This window comes from Schistocerca nitens, chromosome 5 (genome assembly GCF_023898315.1).
Source record: "Schistocerca nitens isolate TAMUIC-IGC-003100 chromosome 5, iqSchNite1.1, whole genome shotgun sequence".
Lineage (NCBI taxonomy): Eukaryota > Metazoa > Arthropoda > Insecta > Orthoptera > Acrididae > Schistocerca > Schistocerca nitens.
The window spans coordinates 200,234,488-200,253,944 of record NC_064618.1 but is presented as its reverse complement, the minus strand read 5'-3'; the positions used below and the strand labels follow the sequence as shown (position 1 = coordinate 200,253,944).

Sequence of the window (19,457 nt, the reverse complement as noted above, 5' to 3'; positions counted from 1 at the left end):
TTGTCAATTAAGAAGCGTTAAAAATATTTAAATATGTAGGAAAGTGAACTTCGGTTTGGCAGTACATGAGTTGCCCTCTCAAGGCCTGTCAGTGAACCATTTGGAACCACTGGTTGCTATGGTGACGTTAGACGCCGTTGCAAAGATGAAGCAGCATGCTTTTTTCACTGAAGTTATTGTAAGGTCGATAGTCGAACTAGTAGTTGCCATGGAGAGGACAAACGCCAGTGCAAAGATGTGGCAGCAGGCTTCTTTCCAACGAAGTTGTTGCGAAGTAGAATGTCTTGAAAGGTTAAAGAAAATTATATATATTATTAACCAGTTTCAGTGAACAGAAGAGCAACAGACCCAAGATGTAAAGACGATGGAAGAAACCCATTGCGCCACCACAAATGCATACAAATGGTTTTGTCATTGGAAAAGCGAAAGTCACTGTCGATGCTCCACAACTAATGATAATCAAGACACCCACATGACAGAAGAGGGAGTGAAACTTTTAAAGGAAACAGTAAAGGAAATCCAGCTAGCTTTTTTGCTATCCCGAAGACTGCGATGACACTTCGCATGCAACTGTATATAACGAATACAGTTCGCCATCATAAATGTGGAGAGATTTCTCTACATGCGGTATATCTCAGTCCATCAGGGGACCAGGACACGGCACGACGAAGAAGTGAGGGTACGGAACATTGTGTGGCAGTAAGGATAACGTTCATAAGGTCATCACAAATGGGGAAATGCTCGTCGAAGGCTGCCAGGTAGGAGTTAAGACTCCAGTCGGCCTTAGAAAGCTGCCAAATGGGTTTACACGCATAACTCCGCAAATCGATAGTGCATAGGAAATGGTCGCTCGACTATGCGTCAGAGAGAAAGGACCACTTAACACGACGGGCAAGTTGGACAGTGCAAAATGAGAGGTCCAAATTCCGGGATATTCGTAATTACGCACCAATAGTGTGTTAGAGCGAAATGCGGTTGGTATCCCTGCTCACGCCCATGTTTACTATGTTATGCAACTGACGGATGTTTCTTTGTTTTATGTCTGTTATTGTTCAGCTATGTACAACCTTCACAGACACACCAAGTCATGCTGGAAGCTTACAGTTATTTTGAGACCAAAGTTCAATCTTCACAGTGGGTTGGGAAAGGTTCTTTAAAAACAAAAACAACAACAACAACAACAACAACAACAAGCAGCTCATCAGTCAGGCCAAATGTTACAGCCATGCTGATAGTTTTCTTTGACTTTGAGGGATTAGTTCATCATGAATTCGTGGCACAAAAACAAACTGTTAAACGATGGTACTATCGGGAGTGTTGCAACATCTGCAAAAAAATTTGAGGAGGAAATAGCCTCAAATGTAGCGAGACAATTCATGGCTCTTGCATCATGATAACTATCCCGCATATTCACCCCTGCTGCTGTATGACTGTTGCACAAAAAATGAAATCACTGTGCTGCCTCAGCCTCTGTACTCTCCAGACCAGACCCCTGCAGACTTTTTTAAATTCCAAAGTTAAAAACCCCGTTGAAAGGATGATGATTTCCAACGACAGACAAGATAAAAGAAAATTCATAGACAGCACTTCGCACAATCCAGCAACAGGCATACCAAGACTGCTTCCAGAAGTGGAAACTGCGTTGGGAGCAGTGTATAAATTTTGGAGGGGTAAGCATAGAAGAATTTTGTGGACAAAGTTCCGGAATTTTTGGAACAGTCTGGAGTCTGAAAGGAACATGAGTGCTCCATGTTAAGACAGATGAGGTTGAGTGGATTGAGAAAGTCCACCAACAGGAAATCTCTTCGACAGGTTCTCTAAGAGCCCCAAAGGGGATGGTGGACGTTACAGTTACAAAGCAGCAAAAAGTGGTGAGGGAGCTGACCAATAAGCTGAGTGTCTACCCTGGTATCAGCGAATGATGAAAGGACGTAGAGGTTACAAAGAGAAAAGGTAAAACAAGGAAGGAAAATGTGGCCAGCAACAGCTTGAAACAGGGTGTTTAATGTGATAGTTTGGCTATGAACATCATTCCAAGTGAACAGCATGAAACCCCAATGAGATGGAAAGCTTCCTCAGCATAAAAGTCAAAGCAGTTGTGAGGATGCAATTTCTTTCTTGAAGGTAAAAAACAACCGGTCACTGCAATTCCAAGAGCAGTTGTAATTCCTTCTTGTTGATTCTAATGCCATGAATGTTCCACTGGAGGAATCACAACAGAAAATACAGAGGTGGGAAGAAATGAAAGGGGGTTTACCTTGGCAGCTGTAGTGCTAGCCTTCGAAGACACACTGCTACAGGGCACAGAAGCTGGAGGATCCTCTTCCATGAAATGTACAGAGGCATTAGCACTCTCCCTGAGTCAACCTGAAAGCTCCAGGACACAAAAACTGTAGGCGGTGAGTATCAGCACAATGTAGATCGGCCAGGTGAGGGTATAATGCAGCGACACCTTGAGAAGGATCTCCTAATCAGGAAAAGAGGAGACCGTTTGCCTTTGTTCAATTTCTTAGTCTACAGTTGGCAGATGATGACTCAGATGTTTGTTGGCTGGAGGGACACAAAAAGTCTTCGGAGGAGTGTTCCTTTTGTCCTTTCCGCCCTGCCAGTTGTGTAGCATGTTACTTCATCGCAAAGATTTGGCAAAGATTTGGTGGCTTGTGCAGTTGTAGGAGAAGGAGGTGAGGATGCTACCATGACACTCAGCGATTTCACAACTGCAGTACTGAATTGGAGGTCATAAGTCTGTGCGGCCATGTCCATTCATGGAGCGAGGTGTAGCAGGAATGGTGCTATCAGTGCTCGATGGTAAAATGCAGGGCTTTCAACTAGCTAACAATTTGTGACAGGGTTAGGAATTTTCTCCTTCACCTGCATCTCCTGCATGGCTCACTCATCAAGATACACAGGGGACACAGTATGAGGTGGTAAGGTCACCATTACAATTGACACAGTGCAGAGAAGGCGGCGGGCAATCAAACTTTTGAGCATCTCTACCAAAAGTAACACATTTGGCCGTGTTCTGACAGGACACGTGGGTGTGGTTATAACATTGACACTGGTGGCAACCATCGGGTTTGGAATGCAGGGTCACAGACAGTTATGACTTTATGGCCTGCCTTAATCTTCAGTGGAAGCATTACTTGATTAATTCTGAGAAAAAGTGTAGGTTTAGGTACTAAGCTTGCAGCAATCCTTTTCATTACATGATGGACCACAGTGAAACTCTGATCAGACATAATTTTAGATTTCCCTCTTGGTCAGACCATCAAGCAGCCAAGTGTAAGTAACACCACACAAAAAAATTCAGTGTACGATGGTCCTTGACACAACCAAGATAGCAGTGGAGGAACTACAGTGTAAGCTGTCACTGAGCTTGAAAATCACAATTGGTCTCCACATGCAAAGTCCCATTACGTAAGTGAGAGCAGGATTTCACTGGGCCTGCAAATAGCATCAACACCTTTCCTGAATAATAAACAGATTAACTGTAGCAAAAGACTGATCTCCTTCACTACGTGACACCATGAGGAACCAAGGTCCTGCTGGGAGAGTTGAATCTTTAGCCTCATTCAGTTTATGTTTAGTAGACATAGGCTGAGATGAAGATGACTGGTTCATCGCAAAAAAATCCCCCCACAATTGACAGCACCTCTCATGGCACACTTCTTCCAACTTGGGGCTGCCACAGGGAGGGCTCACCCACCTTAGGATGGGAGGGGAGGAGATGGAGAACGAAGAAAGAAGCAGATGAGAATGTGCTGGCAAGTGATCTGATAAATTGTCATTACTTCCATAAACGGAGACTAAAACTTAAGGGCCACAGAATAGTGAGAGAAAAACAATGAAACAACACATTGCTGCTCTTCATTGTAGACATAATGAAACTATAGTATGAATCCAGTTTTTGTGTGTTAACTGAAAACAAACACCGATAGGTACCACTCTTTTAACAGATTACCATAAACTTAACTTTTACCTACGTAATACATTGTTTCCCTCTTTTTGAATTCCTTCCATGTGAGCAAAATTCTTAAGTACAAATATCAACATCTTTTGCAATGAACTGATTTTGGACGGAGAAAGCAACCCAAATGGTGTATGTGTTTCATTAAGACCACTTTTTTTATTTCAATAAAACAAAACACATTTGGTGACAAAAATACGCATTTCCTTGGAGTCACAAGATCACTTTAAAATATCTTCACTGTTTTCAGTGAACCTCAGAAAAAAGTACCCGTCTTGAAAGTAGTGTATAAGGCAGGGAAGAGTTGTCTAAACCGACACTAAGTTACCGCCAATAAAATGACCGTTATTGTCGGTTATTACCCACTGTGTTACGTCTATTATTTTGCAGGTATTGTGTGATTTTTATTTTGAAAAATATATGAATACATAGTGTACAAACCGCCAGCAACTGCCACAATTTTGTTCTCATCGTCCATACTTTCTAATACACAAACTGCTTTCAAAGAGCCAAAAATGTACTACAATAAATAGAATGTCTATAAAACGCCACATTGTACAAAGTACTTTCGGGCAGACAGTCACAATTCCTGAAATCCACTGCCCATGGCCTCTGACCTGCCAAGGATCACCGCAGTCCTGGATCCATGGATAAAGCACTAAAGTCCACCGCATTACACCAAAAACAGACAGACCCCCACCTGCGCACATTAGTGGGAAACGACAGCCTTCAGAAGATCAGCAGGCCTGATCCGTTAGAGAGACCCACAGAAATGACCTGCAGTTTTAGCCCGTCATGGAAATCCACTCATGTGGCCAGCTATTCACTTGTCACAGACACCATGTTGATGAAACGGTACTGCAGTGATCAATCCATGCAACAGATAACATGCGCAAATATTCTGAGAATCAGTACTGATGAGGATAGGTAGAAACTCATTGTAAAGAAGATCGCTGAGTCGCAGACAGGCATGCAGAAAAGACTATCACACTCAGAACTAAATTTTCGGCCTTAGCCTTTGTCAGAAAATGAGAGCACACACACATTCACAGAGTCATTCAGACACAACTCAAGCACACATTATCACCATCTCCGACTGCTGCATCAACAATCTCTGAGAATGAGATCCTAACAAACCACACCTCTTGCCTCCCTGCCTCTCGTTGGCAGCTGCTAGGCTAGCAGCAAGAAGTGGTGGCAGCGCCGACTGCGAGATGAGGGGAGTTTTAGGAAGGGGAGAAGCAGTAGGAATGCTTCCCTGAAGCAGCACCCACCCAACGATGATGCGTGACACCTCAGTAAACAAACCATTTCATATACTGAGACAAAAACAAGATTTTCTCGTGTGTGCGCGCGCACGTGCGGGGTGTGTGTGTGTGTGTGTGTGTGTGTGTGTGTGTCAACCCTGGATAATATAGTTGACTGTGATGAAAATCACAAGTTGATTTTGTTGAAATTACTATTTTATGCTAAATTTTTGTAATACTGCAAATTTTTTTTTACATACTATACTCATTTACAAGACAAATATGTACATTTTTGTGTGTTGATATTACATATAAATCCAGGCTTTTAGGGATGATTTTTATCAGTCACATATGACTCAGTTTTAGCTTTTACATTACCTTAACCAAATGTAGGGCATTTGGCTGCTCACATTTGAATTCTGCAACCATTTCCATAATACTTTAGCTAGAAACTAGGACAGCAATCCACTTTAAACCTCACGCAATTCTCAGTTATAATTAGTGGATCAATTGAACTTGAGGGGGCGAGGGAGGGGGGGGGGGGGGCAATCATTAAATTTCTATATTACGTCTATCTATACTGTACTCGGTTTTCCCACTGTAACTATACAGGGTGTCCCATTTATCTTAACCACCCTAAATAACTGTTTGTCCAGATGCAAATTACAAAATATTTCAAGCAAATGTTCTTTAGCCTTCAGGGGCATCAATCAGCATGATTTCCTTCGTTGTTTCTTTGTGGTTTTTACAAAGATATGAACAGCAGTATGACTTTTTTAAATGGCACCCTGTATTTTTTATTTGGTAATTCATTCCCTCTCCTTAAGACCTATTCAAAAATGTATCACAGTGTCCATTAACTGAAACACAACGTTATTAATTAAATAACACAACATCGACTTTGAGCCCGGGATCACGAACTCGTCCACTTGCTGGAGTTTTCAGAAAACAAACGAAAACCAAGCAAAAACATAATACAAAATTGACTGACTCTCCTGTACCATTGCCCATGAGTAGGACAATCAAAGGTGCTCAAAGTGGTGATCCTGGACACCGATACTGGTGCACTCGTTGAATGAAAGAATTATTTAGTGCTTCCAGTGTTGCCTGCTGAAGAGAATTACAAGCAAGCATGATACGTTCCTGCATGTCCTCCGGAGTTGTTGGAATATCATGATAGACATCTTTAATGCATCCCCAAAGAAAAAAGTCCAGAGGATTTAAACCAGGAGACCCAGCAGATCAAGTAACTGTTCCTCCACGACCAAACCCATCTGGCACGATACCTTTGGTTCAGAACACAACGTGCAAGCAAGGCGTTATGTGCTGGACATCCATTGTGTTGATACCACATAAGCACTCTGGTTCTTAGCGGCACTTCATCCAGAAGAGGAAGAAGAATTTGTCTGAGGAAGTTGGCATACACTGTGCTGTTTAGACTACCATTGATGAAATAAGAGCCAATAACTGTAGTACCAAGCATCCCACACCAGACGTTAACTTTCCATTGACGCTGATGTTCCACCTGTCTAATCCATCGTGGGTTGTCGCTGGACCAATAATGTATGTTTCTTGTACTTACCTGTGCTTTGTTTGAGAAGGAACACTCATTGGTAAACAGAACATTGGAAAAGTTCGGGTTGGTGAGGATTTGCTGCTGTGCCCACTGACAGAACTGTACACGATTCTGGAAATCATTCCCATGCAATTCTTGATGTAGATGTACATGGCAAGGATGGAACTAGTGGCGTGTAAGAAAACGATGTACACTGGTTTAAGGAATGCCTATCTCGTGTTTCAAGCTGTTGTGTGCTCACATGTGGATTCATAGCAACAGAAGCGAGAACAGTAACTCCGGCGGCTTCGTCTGTGCGAGTGCTACGACGATTGCGTTGTTGTGGGTTGAAACTTCCCGTTTCCTGAAGCGTCGCAACAAGACGAGAAAATTTCCCGTCGGGAAGGTAGGTTCTTGTCAGGATATCGCTCTCTGTACAGTTCCGCTGCCTGTGTAGCATTTCGCCTACCTTCAACAACAACAAAAGAAACATTATATCGTTGCAGTTTGTAGGAAGGATAGCATTTACTGTATGCCTACTCTACACAACAGTATTTAAAAGGACTAAACTACTGTACTAAATGTACCTGTACATAAGGAAACAGTATTGCAATTACTGGGATGAGAAGTTCCGCCTTATGCAAGACACCTTTTTCTTTTGTTTCACCCATACATGTTTCAGCACTTTTGTGCTATCGTCAATGTTTTTTTTTTATTATTAACTGTAAATTTGTTGTTAACATATTAACATTTGTTTTGTTTACAACATTATGTAAAAGTTGCATTTATAACTTAATTGACGAAAAGTAGGTGTAAGCGTAAGTAACATACCTTACATGATGTTATTGCCCATTTATTTTGGTAGCTGTTCTGCTACACAATATACAACTTGTCATCTGCAAACAGCAAAACCTAATTTATTTTCTGTTTGTTATGCATTTAGGAACGGAAATAAGACTGTATCACATTTTCTTTCTGTAACTTACAGTTTTGAAGTTGTGGTGTGTTCTCCTGTGTTGTTGGTGAAGTAAATAGGCTTACTTCTTTGCCTGTGTTCGCATGACAATGCACTTTTTCCGATTACTCAAAACATAGGCGGAGTTTTCGCCGCCATTACGTGTTCTTGTGGCTGTGTGTCGTTCATTTGTTTCATAGTGTGTTCTGCTAGGTGAGGCGTGCGAGTTTGAATTGTATTTGGCGTTAGTGGTGTGGGTTTACATGTGTGTGTTGAGTACTGGGGCAGAGAGAGAGAGAGAGAGAGAGAGAGAGAGAGAGAGAGAGAGAGAGTTTTTTTTGTGGGGTAGGTGTTACTTGTACAGTTCTTCTATTGTGGCGAAGATGGTTTTGTTGCATAGTGATGTGTATTCATTGAGTACTTTCTTTCCCTGGGCTATTGATTTTTGGATGTGGTAGTGTTCTTCTATAGTTAATTTTTGGTACAGGCTGCTGCTAGTTTTTAGGATGTGACAGTCAGTTTCAATGTTTGTGGGATGGTGGTGTGCTACCAGGTGGTCCGCAAATGTTGAGTGTGTGCTATTGCTTTTCAGTGCTCTGAGGTGTTCATTGTATCTGGTTCTGAAGGTCCTACATGTTTGGCCCACATATACAGATTGACAGCAGTTGCAAGTAAGTTGGTAGATGCTGGACTGGCTGTATGTGTCAGTGTTGGTGGTATTTCTTCCTAGTCTGCTCTGTATTGTGTTGCTGGTTCTGTATGCTATGTTGAGTCCTTGTTTCTTTAGTATATTACCTACCCTGTGTGTGACTTTGTTGTTGTAAGTCATTATATGCCATTTGTTGCTTACTGTCTGCTGATTTGTTGTGTGGAGAGTTGTGTTTGTATGTGTGTGTGTTTCATGGTTATGTGCTGTTTGTTTTTGTATTTTGTGATTTATTTTGTCTACTCTCTTTGCGTCATATCCATTCTCCTGTGCAATTTGTTTTATCGTGTTAAGTTCTTGTGTGTAGTCATGCTTGTTCATGGGTATTTTGTTCAGCCTGTGAAGTAAATATCTGAAGCTGGCTTCTTTGTGAGTTATGGGGTGATCGGATTGGTTATGAATAATGGTGCTGGTGATTGTGGGTTTTCTGTAGATTGTGAATTCATGTTTGTTGTTCCTCTTGTGTATAGTGAGATCTAAGAAATGCTGTTTTTCATCTGTTTGTGTTTCAATGGTGAATTGTATTTGTGGGTGGCTGGAGTTTATGTTATCATGAAGTTCTTTTATGCGAGACAGTGGTTCATCTATTAAGCATATTATGTCATCTACGTATCTGTACCAATATATTATTTTGTACTGTTTTGGTATTACTATTTTGTCAAAGATTTGTTTTTCTATCTGATTGAGGAAGATGTCAGCTAGGAGGCCACTGATTGGTGAACCCATGGGTAGTCCATCTTGTTGAGAGTAAAATCTGTTGTTGAATGTGAAGTAGATTTGTTCTGTGATGAGTCTGAGTATGGCTAATATTTCTTGTATGTTTGTTGTGGGTATGTTTCCTTGCAGTTGGAGGTTTCTTTTTATGATGTTGATGGTTTCTTCTGTTGGGATGTGTGTGTACATTGAAATTATATCAAATGAAACCAATGTTGCTGTGTTTGGTATGTTTTAATTTCTTATTTTTTCTATTAGTCACTTGAGTTCTTTAGGCTTCTGGGTTTGTGAACTTTAGGCAATGAATTTAGGGTGAGGGACTTGGGATTTTTCTGTATATTTTTTCAATCTGTGAAAATTGTTTCTATGTTTGTCAGGGTTTTCTGTAACTTACTTTGATATCAGTTTGTTGGGTCACTTATTAATTCTGTGATATTGCTGCTTTGGATGAATTATAATGTTTTGTGAATATATTCCTGTTTGTTTATGACTACTATTGATTTACCTTAGTCAGTTTTTGTGATGATGGCATTTTCTTGTGTTGATTTTTTCTGTAAAAACAAAATAAATAAAAAAATAAAAAAATTCTCTCTCTCTCTCTCTCTCTGCCCCAGTATTCAAAACACACATAAACCCACACCACTAACGCCTAATACAATCCAAACTCACACGCCTCACCGAGCAGAACACGCTACGAAACAAATGAACGACACACATCCACAACAACACGTAATGGCAGCGAAAACTCCACCTATGTTTTGAGTAATCGGAAAAAATGCATTGTCACGCGAACACAGGCAAAGAAGTAAGCCTATTTACTTCGCCAACAACACAGGAGAATGCACCACAACTTAAGAACTGTAAGTTACAGAAAGGAAACATGATACAGTCTTATTTCCGTTCGTAAATGCATAACAAACAGAAAATAAAATAGGTTTTGCTGTTTGCAGATGACAAGTTGTATATTGTGTAGCAGAACAGCTACCAAAATAAATGGACAATAACATCATGTAAGGTATGTTACTTATGCTTACACCCACTTTTCGCCAATTAAGTTATAAATGCAACTTTTACATAATGTTGTAAACAACACAAATGTTAATATGTTAACAATAAATTTACAGTTAAAAATAAAAAATAGAACCCACTGACGATAGCACAAAAGTGCTGAAACATGTATGGGTAAAACCAAAAGAAAAAAAAAGGTGTCTTGCATAAGGTGGAACTTCTCATCCCATTTTCTTAGCAACCATGGAGACAACAAGAATAACTGCACCACAAGATGATTATTGCAATTACTGTTCTGATAACTTACATTGCCCATAGGTGAGTAGCATTTCTACCTTTTCTTCGTTTGTGTAATTCTAGTCTCACAACTCTTCAACTGACGATGGTTGACGGTGTGCATTCTCTTTATGTTTACACTGTCCTCTGTCAATGTCAGCACATGCAGTGTGTTCCATTACCCTGAATACCTGCACTAAGGGCTGGGAGCATCAATATCAATGTCGTGTTATGTAATTAATAACGTTGTGTTTCAGTGAATGGTACACTGTGATACATTTTTGAATAGGTCTTTAGAATTTGCTTGAAACATTTTGTAACTTGCATCTGCTCAAACAGTTATTTAGGGTGGACAAGATAAATGGGACATCCTGTACATGTGTTGGGAAGAGAGGAGGGGGAAGGCAGAAGCACACACCTAGTGTATTTTTGTGATAGCTTTGTCTATATGACCTATGTAGTTAAAGGATAAGCAAGCATTAGTTACTAAGGCCCATTGCCGTCAAAGGCAGAGCATTCGTCTTGTCAACAGTTCTTGCATAATCTGCATACCATCCAGTCCTGATTTCGGATGAACATTTAGAAGGTCTGCGATTCTCATTTTTCAATTGTAAAATCTTATTTACATTTGGTTTCTTTTTCCTCCCTAATATTTTAGTGATCATTTTTACAGTTTTCTTTGGATTTCTTTCAGCCATTCTTTTCAATTTTACTTCCTGTGGCTCTTTTTATTCCTTTTCTTCCAAGTAATTTTTGTGTGGGTCTGCTCTTTTAAACCTCTCCCATTCCTTTACCTTCTTTGAGAAAGTGGAAGAATTGTATGAATACCTAAAATAAGTCTAGCATACAAACTGTTATTTTTAGGACTATTGTATGTGACATATCTACAGATTTACCATTTCCAGTCCCTTTGGTCAGCAGCTTCATTAGAGTTTGCAGCAGTCTGGCCACTAAATGAAACTCCAGCTATCAGTCATTTACAAAGAAAAAAGTTAACTAACTATTCCACCAGGTTTAAATAAATCATTACTTATTCACTGATTTTTTTTTTCTGCTGCTATATACTCTTGGCCAAGCATGTAGCATTTTAGAGAATTATTGTGAGATGCCAACACCACTCAAAGAGCTTTGACTAGTGTCGTTTTGTAACAAACTGTACTGTACAGCGATATGAGCAAAAATTTATCACACAATTCACTCAAAAAACCAGAAGTATTAAGTTCCAAAACATAAGTAAAACAACAAAAATGTATTTTATCCTGTGAATTCTAAAATAGTTGAGCAGACTGATGGCAATGTGGATTCTCCAAATGCTGTTGTGCATACAATAAAATATCACTACCGACACCATCAGTAGTGTTGCCAACTGCATGAGATTACTCACTGTACACTTGTAACCTGCATACTCTTACTATTCCTTATCTTAGTGACTTCTCAACAGAACAAAATCATCATTTAACAAGTTCTTGAGTCAAGTTTGTCCTAACACACAAGAACAAGAAACAGTTTAACATTTACCTGCTAATAACTGAGGACAATGAAAGTATAACATTCAATTAAACGTTCTCAGTTTATATGCCTTTTCACTGCAAATAAAAAGCATCACTCTGGTACTCTCTGGAAGGTTCCAAACATTGCTGTTGTATCTATTAAGGAGTACAATGTGCCAGCCTAGCTGTCAGTCATAGAAAACAATGTATTACCACAAACAAATCTTACAAAATATCCATACAACTAGATGCATTTGTACAATAATTACTGAACTTAAGTATTTTCAGCACTTCACAATCATTTGTCACATAAACCCGCTTCTTTTGCACTGTTAATATCCTTGAGTGACAACACAAATTTTTAGTATAAATCTAATAATATGTCACTGAGAATTTTTATCTTTTCCTCAAAGGTTCAGTAAATCCCCTTCCAACAGGAGAATCACAACAAAACAACCAAAGCTAGGTAATGTTTCCATCATACACCAGATGAAGTTAAAGCCATGGTACTGTGCACAGTTAACAATTTAACCCTTGAAGAGATTTCACAATGTATATTAAGTCATTTACAGATACATTCCATGCAGGTACCCCTTGAATGTATTCTCAAGTACTCACATAAAATCTATAGCAGGTTGATTAGAATACTATCATAACTAAGAGAACATGACAATATCTTAACTAATCTGCCAGAGTTTGATTACAGGGGAAAAGATGCTGAATGTACCTGTCTATTTTCTTGACAATCATAAAAATCAGAATCGTCGGTCACAGGAAACAAGATATTACCACAAACCGACCTTACATATTATCTGTATCACTGGATGCATCTGTAAAATTAGAATCTAACTGGAGCAAGTTTATCACTTTAGGATCATTAGCCAAAAGACACAACACCTCTTTCACTCTCACAATCTCCCTGGCTGACAACATAACTGTGTAGTTCAAATCTAATAATCTTTCATTGAGATTTTTTATCTTCTCGTTTAGTTTTAGAACTTTAGTAAATCCATTTCCAGCAGCACGCCTGCAACAAACAACCCAAGTAAGGTAATCTAACATTATACCTCGTAAAACTAAAAATAAAATAGGAACATAAAACCACGGAATCGTGGTTTCAAAAAGCCTATAACCACTAATAATTATTGAGTGAAACAAATAATAAAACACAGGCGATTTGTAGACTGCAGAAACATTATATGGTATTACAAGTGGAAGAAAAAGAAAAATCTTTAGAATCAGTATTTAACATACTAGCATAATAACCATTTACAGTCAAGTTATTGACCTCCAAATAAAAGTTTATAAATAAATTAACAAAAATAAAAAACCTTTTTTTTCAATAGTAATCTCTCAGCTGGCCAATGTAGATACTGATACTTGGTACATAAGAAACATTCATTCATTTTATTTTATTTTTTGGTGTACAGCAGATAAAGTAAAAGCCATACTAACGTGTCTGGTATCCCGGCTCAGCAAGTTTGAAGACTTGCCAGAAGGTATGGAACTCTGTGACAGCTGCTGGACGGTGCTGCCACATCTATAAAAGTTGCTGTCACTGCTGCAAAGTGCGGCCGCAAGGACTTGCCACTCCTCCGGCCTATCAGTAACCATGGCTGCTCTTTAAGGCGATAAGCGCAGCAGCTCCACTGTCAGTCATGATTTCTTTATGTTACTGTTTGATCTCACTATACACCATTGTTTTTGTTTTGAATTCACTATTTCATAGGCTTTCAATCTCTGTTTACTTGCTAGACTTTTTATTCTGCCATGCCTTCTCCATTGTTTGTCTTTCCCTAGTTGTTGTCCACCTGTTTACCCTCTGGCAATTCATTGTACTGCTGTCAGCCAGTTTCTAATGGTTCTCGAGTCATTCCTGGTCTTGTCAGATTCTGATACTGGCGATGAGACAAAAGCTTAGCAGAACCCATGGATGCCAGACTTCTGCAACTCGTGGAACAGCAACAGCAAAAGCTACTCCTGCAGCAGCAATTTCAACAGCAGTTCCAAGAACAGTTTCAACAACAACAATACCGCCAACAACTGCAGCAACATGCTGAATTGCTCCATCAGGACATTCAGCTTTTGAAGGATCAATTACGGGTTCAAAGTACCCAACTCACACAACCTGTGATTGTTCCTCAGCAGAGGTCTATCCACCCACGTTTCCACCCTTTAACAATGCCAAATATGACAGACACGTATCTGCAGCAGCTGAAACAGCATTTTGCCAATTTTTTTTGTTTTCTGATAATGACTCCAATGGTCATTCTTCCTTTCATGTACTTCCCAGGAGATTTTCTCACTAAAGATGTTGGCTCCACTCTTGAATCCGTCACAATCACTTTCGAGGAGATGTGTTCCTTACTTTCACAATTATCCGCAATGAATCCATGTGGTCATACTGTGTCTTGATTGGTTGATTGGTTGTAGAAGGAACCAAACTACACGGTCATCAGTCCCTCCGACCTTAGATTAACTAAAACCAATAAAATCCCACAATAGGAGAGGCAACTACAATGTCAATAAAATGAGAAACTAAGGGAAGGAAGGAAAAGGGTGGAAGAAGATGTGAGGGAAAGAAAGTGACTAATGACAGGGGTGGGAAGTAAGCAGCACACGAGACAAGAGAAACGCTCAAGACATAACAGACCCCGTAACAAAAGGAGTGGGAAGGCAGAGGGCTGGGGAGAACCACCAAACCCAGTTGCAGCCAATTCAGTTGGGGCGAAGGGGGAAGCAAGAGGGCTTGCCATCCCCTCCACCCACTGATAAGGTGGAATGTCCCTCCTTTAAATTAATTGATAAAAAACCCAATCATGAATAAAACGTAAAACGAGATCCCCAGCTGATGCACTGTCAGCCAACACCAGGGGTGGCGAGTCTGGGAAGCTAAAAGTCCGTCGTAGGGTGGCTAATTTGGGACAGTCCAATAAGATGTGAGCCACAGTCAACATCAGTCCACAACAGAGAGGGGGGGGGGGGTCTTCATGATGGAGGAGGTAACCGTGAGTCAAAAAAGTATGGCCGATGTGGAGCCGGCAGAGGACGACAGAGGCCTTACGAGAGGCCGTTAAGGAGGACCACCATGGAGTTTTAGAATCCTTAATTGCCCTGAGTTTGTTCGGCGAAGAAAGAGTGATCCATTCTTCATTCCAAAGGCCCAAAACCTGATGAAGTAATGACGAGCAAAGGTCTATTTCCGGAATACCAATAGCAAGAGATGGCCTGGTAGTAGCTAATTTAACCAGTCTATCAGCAAGTTCATTGCCAGGAATCCCAACATGGCCTAGGATCCAAATGAAAACCACCGAGCATCCACATTGAGAGAGGAGAGAAAGGGAGTCCTGGATAGCAATGACCAATGGGTGCGAGTTGTTTTCCAGTTGTCATTAGATGGGTGCGAGGGAAGCACTGGCCGAAAGTGTGCAAACCGCTCAACGAGTCACTACAGATAGTGAAGGATAGTCCTGAGCAGGAGTGGATATGGTCCAGTGCGCGCAAATAGCTACCAATTCTACAGTAAAAACACTACAGCCATCTGGCAAGGAACGAAGTTCCATGCGTCGTGCATAGGTGTAAGAAAAAACCAGTGTGGCCAGCAACCATGGAGCCATCAGTATAGATCACTTCTGAATCCTGAAAAGAACTGAGAAGACAGGAGAACTGGTGGCGAAGAGCCATTGGAGGGAAAGAATTCTTTGAATCGATTGAGAGATCAAGACAGAGTTGTGGCCAAGAGACGCATCACGGAGGGGTACACGCATGAGCGGAGAAGACAGGTGGTAAAGGCAATATGCTGGAGCTCAGAAAAGAGCAACTGAATGCAGACAGCCATGGTAAGCCCACATCGTGGCCGCCGCTGCGGCAGGGTGATCTCCGTGTCTGAATAAAGGAGACCATAATTAGGGTGCTTTGCGGTGCAGCGAATGCGGAGCGCAGAAGATATCAGTTGTTGCTGGCACAAAACTCGCAGTGGTGGAATCCCCGCCTCTGCGCGAAGGCTAAGTACGGAGTTAGTCCGGAAAGCACCTGTCGCAAGCCAGACTTCACAGTGGTCGATGGGGTCTAGTATCTGCAGTGTCGAAGGCGACGCAGAACCATAGACAGGACCTCCATAGTTTAAACGAGACTGGACCAACACTTGACACAATTGCAAGAGAACAGAGTGGTCTGCACCCCAGGTGGTATTGCACGGACACCTAAGAACACTGAGATGCGACCAGCAGGTCCTCTTCAACTGGTGAAGGTGAGGGAGCCATGTCAACCGGGCATCGAAGACCAGGCCCAAGAAGCAGTGTGTGTCCACCACATCGAGGGGCTGGCCATCGAGGAACAGTTTCGAATGGGGATGGACTGTATGGCGACGGCAGAAATGCACGAGAAGTCTTGGCCGCCAAAAACTCAAAGCCATGGGAAAGAGCGCATGAGTGTGCCCGACAGATTGCCACCTGTTGACGGCATTCTGCAGCCCCCATTACGGAGGAGAAGAGGTAGATACAAAAATCGTCAGTATACAAAGAGTGAGACACTGTCAACCCAACAGCTGACACCAGACCATTAATGGTTATGAGAAAGAGGGACACTCAGCACAGAACCTTGTGGAACCCCATTTTCTTGCCGATGGGGAGAGCTGTAGGAGGAGCCAACTTGGACCCGAAAAGAGCGACAAGAAAGGAAGTTGCAGATAAAAACGGGCAGAACGCCGCGGAGGCCCCATTCGTGAAGGGTGGTGAGGATGTTGTGGCGCCAGGTGGTGTCTTAAACTTTATGCAAATCAAAGAAGACTGCAATGAGGTGTTGCCGATGGGCAAAAGCTGACCGGGTAGCAGATTCCAGGTGGACCAAGTCATCCACCGCAGAACGGCCACAGCGAAAACTACTTTGAGTCAATGACAAAAGGTTGCGGGATCAAGGATCCAAAACAGCTGCTGACTCACCATGTGTCTAAGAAGCTTGCAGAGGGTGTTAGTAAGGCTAATTGGACGGTAGCTATCCAACTGAAGAGGCGGCTTCCCTAGCTTTAACACTGGAACAACAATGCTTTCCTGCCACTGGGTAGGAAATACTCCCTCACCCCACAGACAGTTGAAGAGGGTCAGTATACGACGGTGGCCAGCCACCTATAAGTGTTGGAGCATTTGATTATGTATCCGATCCAGTCCAGGAGCCGTGGCAGGACAAAGGGCAAGCGCGCTGGCAAATTCCCACTTGCTGAATGGGGCATTAAATGGTTCTGAGCAGCAAGAAACAAAAGACAAAGGCAGTCGTCGTGAATGCTCTTTCAGGAGAAGGAATGTGGGCAAATACTGAGCCGACGCCGAAGCTTGAGCAAAGTGTTGAGCGAAATTTTCTGCCACAAAGTCCGGATTGGTAAGGACAACACTATGCATAGAAATTCCCGCAACCCCGGTGGGAGGATAGTGACCAAAAATTCGCTGGAGTTTAGCCCAGACTTGTGAAGAGGGGGTGTGGGGTCCTATGGCAGCTACATATTGTTCCCAGCAAATCCGTTTCTGAAATTTGATTAGGTAGCGGGCCCGGGCACGGAGTCGTTTAAAGACCACAAGAAGAGCAGTAGAAGGGTGCTGCTTGAGATGTTGAAGAGCACAGCGGCAGTCTTTTATGGCTGCAGCAATTTCCGAAGTCCACCAACGGACCATCTTCTGGCGGGTGGGGAACCTGAAGAAGGGATTCCTAAAACAGCTGCTCAAAGGATGGAGAGAGTCAAAGTCTGAGTAGAGTCATCAACACAATTTGTTGCAATACAGGGGGGATGGGAGCAGAGGAGAAGGCACCCCAATCAGCCCTAGATAATCTGGGAGGGTAACTGAGCGAGAGACACTGAAGGAAGGTCAAAACAATCGGGTAATGGTCGCTGTCACATAAGCCATCGTGGACGCCCCACTGAATGGAGGGAAGAAGGCCGGGACTGCAGTTGGAGAGGTCAATGGTTGAGAAAGTGCCGTGCACCACACTAAAGTGTGTGGGAGCACCTGTGTTTAGTAAACAGAGGTCAAGCCCTGCCAGAACAGCTTCAACTGTCCTGCTCAGGGCAGTAGTCATATGACTACCCCAAAGTGGGTTGTGGGCATTAAAGTCCCCTAATAACAGGAATGGAGAAGGGAGTTGTTGAAGAAGGGTGGAGAGGGCATGGGATGTGGGCTGCCTGTCAGGTGGGAGGTAGAGAGTACAGATTGCGATTGGAGTGGCCAGATGGACCCTGACAGCAATGGCTTCCAGGGTGGTATGGAGGGGAACCCATTTTCTAACAGTGTCCTTGCAGACCAAGGTGCAAACACCACCAGAATCCTGCAAGGGGACAATTCAGTTCAGACAGAAAGCGTGGAACCCACGAAGGGTGGGTGAGTAAGAATTGGCAAAATGGGTCTCCTGGAGTGCAATACGAGCAGCAGAGTAGAAGGAAAGAAGGGGCTGCAACTCTGGAAGGTGACGCAAATATCCATTACACTGGAGGATTCTCAAGCCGGAGTCCAAAGTAAAAGTGATTGGACCGGAGTCGGTCACGCCACTGAGTCGCTATCCGTCACTGATAAGGAGTAATATCCATATAGGTGGGTTCAGACACTGTTGGTTCATTGACTATAGGAGGGGAAGGCCGCACCTCTGGGGGTACCAGAGGGGCCTTGCCCTTCTTCCTGCGTTTCTGCTTCTTCTCTTGGGAAGGAAGAGAAGGGCAGACTTCAGCAAGGGCGGGCACAGAATTACACCATGCAAACTTGATGCCCACTAGCTGCGGATCACACTGCCGATGTGGAGCAGTAGATCGCCTTTCAGGGGGGTGCCGGGAAGAGGAGTCCCGGGAGGGAGCTCCAGTACTGGCAGCTGCCAAAGGAGGGAACACTTCTCCGGAGGGGGAGCAGCTCCCGAAGGAGTGGGTATGGGTACCGAGGGGAAGGGGGAGTGGGAGAGGGGGGTGGGAGGAGGAGGCTGAAGGCATGGGGTGAATGGGGTGGGGCTGGGAAGAGGAGGGGGAATGGACGTAATTTAAGCAAAAGTAGACGTCATAGACACGGGATGGGGCCGGTCATATTTTTGACGAACCTCAGTGTAGATGAGCCAATCTAAGGTTTTGTACTTTTGAATCCTCCTTTCTTTCACAAACACCGGGCATGTAGGCGAGCGTGGAGAATTCTGTCCATTACAATTTACACACATTGGTGGGGGAGCACAGCCACTCCTCTCATGTGAGGGGGCGCCCACAGTCACCACAGAGGGGATCAACGTGCAGCGGGAAGACGTGTCCAAACCTTACGCATTCAAAACATCTGATTGGTGGTGGAATACAAGGTTTTACATCACACCAATACACCATTACCTTGACCTCCTCTGGGAGGACATCCCCCTTGAAGGCCAGGTTAAAGGCGCCTGTAGCAATGCGATTGTGTGGAGGGCCTCACTGCACACAGCGGATAAAACAAACCCCTCGCAGCTGGAGGTTAGCATGGAGCTCCTCGTCAGTTTGCAGAAGAAGATCTCTGTGGAAAATAATGCCCTGTACCGAGTTCAAAGATTGGT

At 42.7% G+C, this 19,457-nt stretch overlaps 1 protein-coding gene across 1 annotated transcript in view; it reads right to left on the bottom strand.

Annotated features, from left to right (window-relative positions):
- Window positions 1-11,658: 11,658 nt before the first annotated feature.
- The window catches only part of LOC126259720 (uncharacterized), a 53,994-nt gene continuing 46,195 nt past the window's right edge, over window positions 11,659-19,457 (bottom strand). The window contains exon 3 of the mRNA XM_049956699.1: window positions 11,659-12,945. Within this exon, the coding sequence (XP_049812656.1) occupies window positions 12,720-12,945 (226 nt within the window). The 3' untranslated portion in view covers window positions 11,659-12,719. The remainder of the gene's footprint in view (window positions 12,946-19,457) is intronic.